Source organism: Vulpes vulpes, chromosome 6, assembly GCF_048418805.1.
Source record: "Vulpes vulpes isolate BD-2025 chromosome 6, VulVul3, whole genome shotgun sequence".
Classification (NCBI taxonomy): domain Eukaryota; kingdom Metazoa; phylum Chordata; class Mammalia; order Carnivora; family Canidae; genus Vulpes; species Vulpes vulpes.
In genome coordinates this window covers 114,041,795-114,054,589 of record NC_132785.1, presented here as the reverse complement: position 1 = coordinate 114,054,589, position 12,795 = coordinate 114,041,795, and the positions used below count along the sequence as shown (strand labels likewise).

The following is a 12,795-nucleotide window of genomic DNA, read 5'->3' as shown; positions in this document are numbered from 1 at the left end:
CTAGCTTTGCTGGCACCCCAAGGCTGCAGCCACAGCGGGCTTGTCCCAATCTTGCCACCAGAAGACTAACAAACTGCCACTGGAGTCCAGCATGGTTTAAACTGGCAGGTGCAGCCCAGCTGTGTGCATGTATAGCTGACCCTGCCTTCCCATGCTCTTTAATGCCCCCTACCCCTGATCCTGCAAGGTACCAGAACAAGTCCTACTGCTTCCCCACCTTACCCACCAAAACACTCTGTCCTGCATAGGTAGCTTTCTTTGCTGGAACTCCAGTTCTCTAACATTAGACCAAGAGAAGACAGTTTCAATACAGGTTGCCTTTTATGGAAAATAGCAATCTGAATTTTAATGCTAAAATTTCTCAGCTTCATCAAAGATGATGGCAAAATGTGTGGGCTCACTTAGCTCATTACCATAAACTAAACTATCCTAGCTCTCAGAATTGCACTTCCATACCTGTCCACCAGCCCTACACATCCCTTAGTTGATGCTGGGAATCATGAAGGAATGCTGCTTTCATAGAGTTTGCTGTGAATAGCCTTTGGAAGGGTGACCAGAGCAGTCAGCTTTGTGGAAAGTAATGATTTCTCTTATTCCAACAATGTGCAAATCAGGATAAGTAGATAAAAGTATTGTTCAAGTTGCCAATGAATTAAAGTAAGAAACTACTCTATGTAATTTGTAGCATTCTTAATCTATAGCAATATTCAGAGAGTTTAGGACATAATCTCAAGTCAGTCAGATCTGAGTTTTATTCCTACTGCTGCAATTTATTTATTTATTATTATTATTTAAAGATTTTATTTGTTTATTCATGAGAGACAGAGAGAGGCAGAGACATAGGCAGAGGGAGAAGCAGGCTCCCTGTGGGGAGCCTGATGCAGGACTTGATCCCAGACCCTGGGGATCACAACCTGAGCCAAAGGCAGACACTCAACCACTGAGCCATCCAGGCGCCCCTATTTCTAGTGCTGCAATTTAGTAGCTATGTGACCTCAGACAATTTACTTAAATCTCTCAAAGAAATCCTATTTTCCTCATTTATAGAAGAGGGTTATTAATACCTAGCTCATTAAGAAAGAAATTGGATAATGCTTTTAAGTGTTTAGCACAGTCTCTGGCCTGTGTAACGGATAGCTATATAATTACGACTGTAATTTTTTCAAAAATCACATGGATTCATTTTTAGATCATGTAATTTTTACTATTATATGTATCCAATTTAAAATTTCTTTCCTTAGAAACCAGTGCAAATTTCTCAGTTTCCCAGAGTGTTACTCTATGGAAATAACCATTGAAATATGTTGTTTGTGAAGTAGAGCAAAACAAATACTTCACTCCGTCATGTTTTCCTTGGAGAACGGGTGTGTATGTCCTCAACTCTCTCAGATTAAAAAGTCTTGCCCAGACCAGTAAAGAAAATTGGAATTGTTTATTTGGGGAAACTCAGATAACTAAGGGCTGTTGCTATTACATAATAGAGGCAAAGCCATGTCATGTTGTTTCTCCACGGCGAGTTGCTACCTGGGGCTTCTTACAGCCCACTTCTCCACTCATGTCACCCTGCAAACCTGGTTTTGAGATTGGGGATCCCAAGGGAGGCTGCGACTCAGACAAAGTGGTTAAAACACTTTGGAGTCCGTGCCTGGGTTGTCCCTCAGTCTGATACTTTCCAGCTCTGACCTTGGCTAGTTGACTTTACCTCCCAAAGCCTTCATTGCCTCATCTGTAGAATGTAATGACTGACCTCAAGGGATTGTTAGGAAGATGCAGGGAGAAGTGTGTGGGTAGCATTCGAGACTGTACAGAGTGCTCAGAGGTTATAGCCTCAGAACTAAGCTCTCTCTTCACTCAGATAATCTAATAACAATCCTCAAATGGAAATCCTTAAGTTTTCTTCCAAGTATGGTAGAACTAGCCGTCGATTTAGAGAATTAAAGAATAGGAAAGGACTATGCCTGGCATTGTGCAGCCCACTCTTTAGTACCCATCCCCCATATCCCCACTTTCCAAATTAGGATTTGAGGTGAGGAGAGAACAAAGGACTTGGGTGTGGGATCTGTGTCACTTAGCAAGAGAGCTAGAAGTCACAGTGTCCTGTTGGTTTGTGTAACACGCACTTCCTTAGTGCATATATGGTGTTTATAAGGGCTTCATCATTTGCATATACCATCTAACCACAAAAAATGTGCCGAAGCAAATTCATCTTTCAAAGGGAATCAATTATTTTGCTCCATGTGGCTGTCATTGATGTTTTATTAGGTGCTATATGGTGTTCCCTTTTCTTCCTTTCTGCCTCCATGGCCTCTATTCCTGGTATTTGTGCTGTGTTCCCATTAACCACCCTGACCTAAGCAGGCCACATGACCCGTTTTTCAGGCTGTGGGTTTTATTGCTAGGATACAAGGCTATTGTAATCACATAGTTCTATCAAAGGGTCTGAGGCATAGGCAGTGTGATTTCTGTTGAGGTAAATCCTTTGCTTGGCATTGGACCCTCTGAAAGACTGCCCGGTGCTGAGCTGGGAGGCAGTCTTCAGGCCTTCTTTGTTACTGGGGTGACTCTTTTGGCCCCTCCTTTCACATCTTTCCAAAGAACCTAATGTCTAGATTCTTTTCCTTTCATAGCTTCTGGTCACCCACACTGTTTCTTCTGCCACCTTGAACTTGGCTCTGACCGGGAAGTGCCTTCCAGATTTGCCAATCACGTGAATGTTGAGTTCAGCATGCCTACAACTTCTGCCTCTAAAGCCTCTGTAAGATCCATCTCCGTGGAAGACAAGACTGACGTCAGGAAGTGGGTCAATTATTCCGCACACTACAGCTACAAGGTAGCCTCGGGAGACATCTGGCTAATGTTTCCAAGACCATTTGTTTACCCCTCCCCCATCTTTTGTTCCCTTTATCAGTGCCTGCTCTGGATGCAAGGTGTTCTCTTGAAGAGGTACACCCCACATTGCTATGGATGAGTCTACTCTGATTTGAATGACTGACTAACCTCTCTAGTGAGAAGAGAAAAGTTGCAAAAAAATATAAAGAGGCAGATGAAAAGGAGAATAAATTAATGTCTTTCAGTCATCATGAACAACATCAAAAGGGTCATTGGGGTAAAGGGATGATGATGATTATGTAATACATATTATTAATTGTATATTATATATAATATGAATATTATGAGTGACTGCATCATAGTATTATATACTCATTCATAATATATGTTGGAGGAGTTGTAAATTTGGAAGTAGAGGGGAGTTTGGGAGAGTGCCAACCCAAAGCATGTATTTCAGCTTCAGAGTTGATGATGTAGATCCAAATAAAGTCAGGACACATATGACCTGGTCACTGGGCTGTAACAGGACAAAATTCAAAAGCCAAGCAAACTTCGGTAATAGTAACAGGATCAGGGCTGTGGAAGGAGGAAACAAAGTTGTAGTGTTCTGACATAGAGATTCCATCTTGAGGTGTTAGAAATTCAATAGCAGATTAAAGGTCAGTGATAGAAAGTGGGGGTTACTGAAAAAGCATTTTGCAAAGTGATTTAATAACTTTTAAAATTCATAATATCCTTTGATTTTTATGGTTATTTATTGTTCTTTAAATATTTCTTTAGTTGCGTTATCGAAAATCTTAAACTACCAACAAGAACACATACTCCATCTTGTGGCCAGGAAAAAAAAAAGCACTTTCATCAAGCATGACCCTAGTCAACTGTTTGGTCTTGAATTATTTCCTTTATCATAAATATCCAAAGTGATAAAGAGAGGACCAGCTTTAATTAAGAAACTCTCTTGCCTGATGTATTTCTTTTCTGACTTGTCAAAGGCTTCAGTGTGTGTATCACTTTCATGGCAAGATGAATTTATTAATCTCTTTATAGATAAAGCTACAATATTTTGCAGAAAACACAGGTAGAACTGTAAATGGTACAACGCTTACCAATTTGGAGACTTCGTAAAACAATAAAGTAGTAGAGTATGAATAGCCAAGGGAAGTAATTCATTCATTTGATAAACCTTTGTGCTTCCCTGCTGCGTGCCTGCTTTATTGGAGTACAGTAGTAGACAAGGGCCTGCCCCTGTCCTAGGGAGCCTGTGCTATGGTGAGCAGGTATACCAGGTACAGGAAATATGCACAAGAGGAGCACCTACCTTCCTAATGACTTGAGAACAGCTTCACAGAAGAGGTGACCTTTGAGCAGCTGTGCAAGGCAAAGAATAAAAATCTTCCAGGTAAACCCTAAAGATGAGGGAATTCTAGACCAAGCAAAGAGCGTGTGCAAAGAGAGAATCATGATGTACTCAGGGCCAGTAACTTCACTGTGGCTAAAGCCCAAAATGGTAACAAAATGACAGGGAATCTCAGAGAATCTAGTGAGCTATTCTCTTTGGGATTATTTATTATTGGGATGTTTTTCTCCTCCTTCTGATATTTCTTTCCCACTTCTACTTTTGGCAGGTGGAAATTGAGCAAAAAAAGAGTTTGAAGCCCGACTTTGAAGGAGATGAAATGGAAAATCCCAAGGAGTGTGGGGTCCAGTGACAAAGCTCTACTGCAGCGGGCCCTGACCCAAGAGTCGTGATAGGATGTCTTCCTGAGTAGCTGAAGTGCAAGGCAATACCTACTATGGCTACTCCGTGTTGGGAACAGTATCTCGGACTTTCCTGTTTGTAGTTACCTGTATTTTAACAGGAAACCTTAAGGTGATTGCTTTGGAGAGACCCTGATATGCCTGAAGCACCTGGTTCACCCGACTTTTGGAGCTTATTGTCTAATTAAGCCTCCTTCTCCTTTGCTTATATCCTAGCACTTGAGTGGTAGTTTGTTGTGACTATTGACGTCAGGAGAAAAACCTTCCACATCAGTGTTGGCAGGGTTTACTTCCAGTGTTCATCCGTCACTTACATGATTTTCTAGAAAACAGTCTTGAGACTCCACCTCTGTCACTCCCTCTAGGAAAGGTTCAGAAGAGGTACAAAACAAATGTTCTTTTTGGATCTAGTAGGCTTTTTGTACATGTCTCCATTCTTTAAATGTTAACACTATGCAACAGAAGACATTTCTCTCCTGGTTTTGGATTGTTTTTATTGAAATTCTTTTTCCATCTCTCTAGTCCCAGGGTTCACCACCCTGACTCATAATACACAATGGGAAAAAGGCACAATAGGATACTTTTTCATTCTATGATTGGCCCCACATTCTGCAAAGGGTGTCTCTTGAAGGGAAAGCAAAATTGAGCTTATTTTTCTTCATTCTGGGGAAAAGGGACATTAATTATTAAGTTTATATTCCATTCAGGAAATTCAATCTCGGTGAATTTCCCAGATTCACACTGAAAAATGTAGGTCTTTTCTAATTCCTGAAACAAATGAACATATATCTATCTATTATACCTCAGGCATTTGTCAGCAGCATTTGGGAGCTCTTTTTATACCTCAAGCATGTCTCTTTAACTCAGATTTTACAGGAAATATAAATGGAAAAGATCATTTTAAAAGCTGTTTAAAAACTACACTTCTATGAACTTTTCCCCAAAATTCAGAGTTTGATAATCACAGTATTGTAATATGCCTAAAAGGCAGAAGTCTCTAGGATAGAGAAGGGGGAAAAGCCTTGTTTTTCTAATGTTGGGAATCAAGTCCTGATTCCAAGAGTCTGGGACACTCAGTCATCTTTCCCTTCATATGTGCCGTTTACATTCTGTACCTCCAATTCTTATTTGTATCTTGGTGTTTCCTTACCATGCACGGAACCATATTGGCCATCCCAAAGGGGATAGCTGCTTGACAATTTAAAGGCAGGTTCTATCTGCCTATTTTTCCCATGAAAAATAAAGGGACAGAAAGCATGCTTGTCAGATTTCTGATATGTCAGATGACACAGAGAAATAAATGATATATCCAATCTCGACGGGAAAATTTAGGAGTAATTTATTCAGTGAATATTCATTGAATTATAACTATGTACTGACACTAGACTATAGACATTGTTACAATTTTTTTTTAAATACCTGAACAGAAGACTGAAACTAAAAGGATGAAATTCAGTAGGCATTAATGAGAAACTATATTCTGAGTTGCTCAAATGCAACCCTCTAAATAGAGTAGTATTATCTATGTGTGTGTTAATGGGAAGGGTGTTGAGAAGTCCTGGTTTCATAGCAGTCCACGTAGAAACTTGAGTTCAGTTTTGAATCAGGAATGGATCATGGCTATTTACAAAGGCAGTGCATTCAACCTGTAGTAACAGAAGCCTGGGGAACCCACATGTTACATTGGTCAGTCCACATCTGGATGGAGGGTTGAGTTCAATTCTGGGTACCATGTTGAAAGAGAGGCATTAATAAACTGTGTCCAGAGGCAGGTGACTTGGGTTGTGAAGGATCTGATTCTATAAGAAACAAGGGAATAGAATAGGAGAGAATAAAATAATATAGCTGCCTTTAAATTTCCGCTGAGTTATACAAAAGGAGAAGGATTAGATTTACCCCGTGTAACTTCAAAGGACGAAAACAGAAACAAAGAGGAACTTTATAGATGACAGATGTTTGCTTCGATGTAAAGAATTTTGTAATAAGAGTGGTTCTAAAGAGGAATAGACTCAAGCAGTAAAATTTCCTGTTGCGGCAAATGCCCAAAGGCTGAAATAACTGCCCATCCATCCCAGATGCTGTGAAAGGGACTTTGGATTTGGGCTGGATGGCTACCACGATCCCTTCTGCATATAGGTTCATCTCAGTAGTAATAGGACTCTCTAGCTCTAGCTGTTTTTTCTTTGATAAGTGCTTTTGTATGCTCTTTCAAATACAGTGAGGTTCCCAGGAGGTCTTTGTCAAGTGAGGCGTAGCCCTTCCCCTGTTGTATGAGAGTCACATGAGATTCTTCAGAGAAACATCAAGACGGGCTGAAGAGCTGGCAAGGTGAAGGCTACTCTGGCACCTTCCTTATCCAGGATTGTGCTCTTGTGCACCTTCCCAAGATCTCTGACTCTCCTGCCAGCATCACACGTGTATTGCTCATTGGACTTTTTCCCCCTCACCTTAGTTAATTTGCATTACCTTTGTGCTTTTACCTGGATTTTTTAACTTTAAACCAAGGGTCAGGAAAATCCCTTCCATGCTATCTACATTCAGCAAGCAAATTGTTAACTTTAAAAAAACCTAACACCTTGATTTCATCAAATTTGCTTTCCCACTGCTATTTTTGGGAAACTAATTATGGGTAGCATTTTGGGGTTTGGGGAATATAATACTATATATTTTTAGACCGAGTGTTTTGTTAATAGCCTACATAGAAAACACAGGCAAAGTACCTTTTTGGTGTGCAAATCCTAAGTTTGCCTCTCTGGACCTGGATTGTGTATATGTGGGGGTCACAAATATTCCTTGTCTATGTTATCAATAATGTGAAAATATTAAAAGTAAGTTCATTTTACCAATACATAGTATTACTATTAGAACATAAATTAGATGTCCCATGATATTAAGAGCCATGCTTTCGAGTCTGGTGGCTAGCTTTGTGATTTTGTTGTAAAAGAGAAGAGGAAATGTACTCATTACAATAGGTCAAACAAGAATTTGAGTATTTTGGAGGGAGGGCATTAAACCCCCTTTACCATTCTTGTAAACATAATACTAGTTATTTCTTATCAGAATTTTGCATTTCACTTATATTAAATATTATCTGGACAATTTCTTTTCTATTTGGTTCTTTCCCCTCTGTCAGCATTCCTGCAAATATTAGCAGGACTCAGAACCCTTTGGAACTTTTTTATGTAATATATTTCTTAATTGAAATGGAAATAATTTCTATTCAAGTCCAATGGGTGAGAGCAAGAGTTTATTTCCGTAAAAATTAATGCCCCCAAGAAAAATGATCCATGACAGCAAAGAATGTATCTTATTCTTTGTTTTCAGTACCTAGGATAAAGCTTGGGAATATAATAGGCTTCAGCCACCTTAAATCCTTGTTGATAAGACAAACATATCAATGAAATGAATTTATTAGAGGGCACCTGGCTGGCTCAGTTGGCAAAGCATGCAACTCTTGATCTCAGGGTCCTGAGTTCTAGCCCCATGTTGAGTGTAGAGCTTACTTAAAAAAACAAAGAAGAAATTATTAGGTATTCAATAAGTGTTTGCTGAATGAACACTGACCCTGAAACTCTAAGATACCTAACCCATACTTATCAGATACTTATATTAAAGCAAGCAAGCATGCTTTATTTCCTGAAAGACTTAATGTTTTTTTTATCATTGCTTCCACTGTCAACTAAAGATAACTGTCAGCACATAAGCACTTAACATGCAGCTGAATTTAAACCACAGTTTACCTTACTTATATTGAAAAACATTTTTGTGCCCAAAATATAGTAGCACAGATGCTATCCACAGTCAAGATTATTGATTCAGTTTTGTTCCTGCAAGCCAGACAGATCATGCCCATTTGAATAGTCAGCAGAAGAAAAAGGCAGGAGAAGGAAGCATGGCCAGTCTTGGTGTGCTAGGTCTTTGTTTTTTTCCAACATTAACCACTGACCAATGTTACCGGGTCACCAGAGGAAGTTTTTTAAGTAAGCTCTACACTCAACATGGGGCTTACTTTGTCACCAGAGGAAGATGGAGGTCTAAGATCATAAGGATAAAACTCATGAAATGAAATCATGATTTCAGAGCTGCTTTCAATCTCATTACAAGGTTAGTGGTGAGAAAGCACAGGATAATCTGAAATTTTTTTTCTTAAAAGCCTTGGGAATATGAAATTAATTTGAGTAGGAAGCACTGCCACCTAGCCTACTTTTAGAATTCTCCCAGCTGGGACTGGTAACTTTAACTCTTCTGCAAATGATGATCATAAGTTAGTTCTAGCATTTCTAGAGTTTAGGTCATGTTAAGAATGCAATTTAACAGAAAACTTAAAACTGGCAAAGAATAAAAAAATAACATACACACAAAAATCACCAACTAAACACATCATCTTTTAACACCTTATACCAAGTTACATCAAAACCATGTCCACTCTTTATATAAAATTGGTCCTGGCATTCTCACCAAGTTTTAAAGATGTTTTCTAAACATTATCAAGGTTTAAGTGTCAATTCCTGATAAATCACCATTTCTTCATCATTTCTTAATTGTGCTATTTGTAAATGAAATTTGCTTTGGATATTGTAACTTGTATTTATGTATTTAAGGAATTAAAAGTGAACAAGATGTAGAAAATAAATATCAGTAATATTTTCCCATGTATTAACTAAAAGAAGGACTATGGAATTTTCAAATTTCTCCTAGTGTGCCTTAGCAAATTTGCTTAAGAGTCTAGTCTTTTGTTTGTTTTAAGAATTGGGAAGACAACAACATCTCTGAACATGCAACTCCAGGTCTGTAAAGACAGAAATTATCCATAATAAAGTGTTTGGTACCTGGAGAGAGGCAAATAATAATTGTGTGTAATGAAAAGCTATAGAAGAACAGACTTCTTGAAAAATAAGACAAATATAGAACTGGCCATCAAACCTCAAAATACTTGAACTAGAGGCCATCCCTTAAAAGTAAGGAGTTCTAGGAGAAATAAAAGATTATGTAGCAGGGATAACCAGTAGAATGATTTCAGTTCAACAAATGTTTTATCAAGTGTTACTTTGATCAAAGTTTTCAGCTATCAGCCAGCTTCCCTAAAGGGAGGTAAGGTCAAAGCCAAGGACATTGAGAATTGTTGCTGTGAAGTCATTGTAGGGAGTGCACTTTATCAAGGGAAAATTAGGGTTTCTATGAATCTTTGAAGGACGTCGTCATGGAGACAATCACCATGTGAGATAACTTGCTGTTTTCACAACTAGGCATCAGTAACCTCCGCTAAAAAAGTGAGGAAGTTGGAGTAATGGTCCCTGTTAAGTCCCTTCCAGCTTCAGTTTTTTGTATTATTTTATAAAGTATCCTTTGGTGCCATTGTCAGTGATACTTCATGTCAATAGGACTCCTCATATAGTCTTAAGAACCAAGATGAGCAAAAAAAAAAAAAAAAAAAAAAGAACCAAGATGAGCTGGCCCATCTTTTTCCTTTTCATGTCTCTATCCTTTACTGTCTGCCCAGACAACAAACACAAGAAACTCTGCAATCCTCTATTTTGTAGTTGGAGAATCAAAAGGATAGTGCACATCAGTTAGCACACTGTTCTGTGGGTTGCACCGGCATCACCCAGCACAACAGTGGTGTGAGTGTAAAGAGGAACAGACCAGACAGGTCTCTGAAATGGATGTTAGGATTTGGGTATCACTTGAAGCAGAAGCAAGTCTAACACTCTGCAGTACTACGGGGCCACATTAGGATGATCTAGGAGTTATAGTTATGTCCTTTTACACAAAAGACTGCAGAAATTGAGGGAGGAAAAAATGTTCCGTAAACATTCTGGGACTATTTGTAAAACAGATATGGCAAAATAAGATGAGGGAAAGGGTCAGTTTTCTCTAGCCTCACTGTGTATTAGTAACATAAAAATGTAGTTTAAAAAATTTTTAAACATCCAGAAGCTACAAAATACCTGCATATGGTAAAGTTTTTGTGGTATGTGTTAGTATGGTTTTAGTTTCTTGTACTTAGAATTGGGTCAAATGTAATGGCTTGATTTGAAGTGGAGAGAGCAAGGATTCTAGGGTCTCTTCCTGGTCAGTTCCATGCTGTGCCTCAGATCAAACCCCTAAGGCTAGTCATGGACACCATCTAGCCACCATCGTCTTGCCTCCATGTGCTTCAGGACCAGCAACCTCATGTATCCACTGCGAGCAGTTCTGGGAAAGCAGATGTGCAGTCAGATCACAAGAGCAACCTGTTGGACCAAAGGGTTTAAGGGGTTTTGAAGCGTAAAAAGAAGGGAATATTATGAGCTCCTCTGACCCTAGGCCAGTGTTCATTTGACCTCTGTGTCTACCTGCCCACAGAACCTGGAGAAAACTTTACCATATGCAGGAAATTAAACAGAATCAGTGTGTTAGCCAAGGAGTAAAAGAAAAAAGAGCACTCCTCCTTTCCCTCCATTTTTGTAAAGTCAATCAATGAATTTCGGTCTGTCAGGATGGGTGGACCCAAGATCCAATGAGTGATTCAGCTGATCCAAAGCTTATATTTTCCTTTATCATCCATCCTCAATTGATGTAACTTCTTGTACTATTATGATTAATTTTATGTAAAACCAGTTTACTTAAAAAAAATATGTGCCTATGTAATAAAGTCTACACACTGGCTAACTTTATAGAGGTGAGGTTTTGTTTGTAATTGTTATGCTGATTATCATCTGTAATACCCCTTTTTGAGCTATGATAATGAGCTATTAATAAAAATTTTTAAACAAAATCTGTCACTATGGAAAATTTAATGAGGTGAGGCATAAGGAAAAATGTTTATTATAAAGAAGGCCCATCACTCAATTAATATGGTTACTGATCATGGGATGACAAGTTAAAGTGACACATTAATAATTGTTTATCCTACTTTATCATATATATAATTTAGCTCAAGAGATATTTATTGCATTCCTATTTTGTGCCCAATTCTGTGAGAAAACAAAATTAAGCCTTAAGGTTTTCTTGCTGATAAGTGCATACATGTATAATAAGTAAGAAATAGAATACATAATCAAATACCTTATCTGCAGTATGTTCCTGGCATATTGTCAGTGCTCAACAAATAACTGCTCAATCAATTGATGAATCCAAATGACTAACGTCAACATAACCTGAGAAGGGGGGAAAGAAGTCAGTATGGGCTAGAATACTTGGAAGCTTTTCACAGGAAAGATGATTTTTTAAGTGAGGCCTGGAGGTCTCAGTAGCAAGAGGAAGGGAGTTTAGAACTGGGAAGAGTCGGTATCCAAGTGACATGTTGGATTAGCGGAAGGTGAGCCTGACCCGAGTGAAGGGCTCGTGCACATCAGAAGGTATGTATACAATGGAATATTACTCAGCCATTCGAAAGACAAATACCCACCATTTGCTTCAAAGTGGATGGAACTGGAGGGTATTATGCTGAGTGAAGTAAGTCAACGGGAGAAGGACAAACATTATATGTTCTCATTCATTTGGGGAATATAAATAATAGTGAAAGGGAATAGAAGGGAAGGGAGAAGAAATGTGTGGGAAATATCAGAAAGGGAGACAGAACATAGAGACTCCTAACTCTGGGAAACGAACTAGGGGTGGTGGAAGGGGAGGAGGGCGGGGGGTGGGGTGAATGGGTGACGGGCACTGAGGGGGGCACTTGAGGGGATGAGCACTGGGTGTTATTCTGTATGTTGGCAAAGTGAACACCAATAAAAAATAAATATTATAAAAAAAAAAAAAAAAAAGGTAAGGTTGGTAGCAAAGCCAAGCTGAGGGAGTGCTTGTATCTAGCCTGAGGTTGACTCTGACTAGTAAATGCTATGAATAATAATAAAGCATTATTCTAGAAAGACTAATCTGTCTACAATGGGCCTGGTATTTTGGAATAGAGGAAAGCTTAAGGGCAAAGAAAAGCAAGGTTTTTTTGAGTAAACAAGAAAACAGCTTTGTGTTTTGTTTAGTTCAAACAGAACAACGGACGTCTTCATGCAAAATACAATGATCTATAAGGGGAGAACTGTCATTGACGGAATTCTCATGAGTAGAACACAGAATTGTATAGCCTAGCTAGTATGACATTAACTGATACTAGTAACTGATAGCAGGTGCACAGAATGGCCAAATAATAGCATAAAATTTTCTTAGGTTGGGGATTCTGAAGAATAATATACTCCTTTCCACTGTTCTTCCATCCCTATCTGCCCA

The 12,795-nt window shown here is 38.8% G+C and overlaps 1 protein-coding gene across 5 annotated transcripts in view; it reads left to right on the top strand.

Moving 5' to 3' along the window:
* Positions 1-11,344, top strand: part of STON2 (stonin 2) — a 144,425-nt gene extending 133,081 nt beyond the window's left edge. For all 5 annotated transcript variants that reach the window (XM_072762175.1, XM_072762174.1, XM_072762172.1 and 2 more), the window contains 2 exons: positions 2,628-2,830; positions 4,455-11,344. In XM_072762175.1, coding sequence (XP_072618276.1) covers positions 2,628-2,830; positions 4,455-4,538 — 287 coding nt within the window. In that variant the 3' untranslated portion in view covers positions 4,539-11,344. The remainder of the gene's footprint in view (positions 1-2,627; positions 2,831-4,454) is intronic.
* The last annotated feature ends 1,451 nt before the right edge of the window (positions 11,345-12,795 follow it).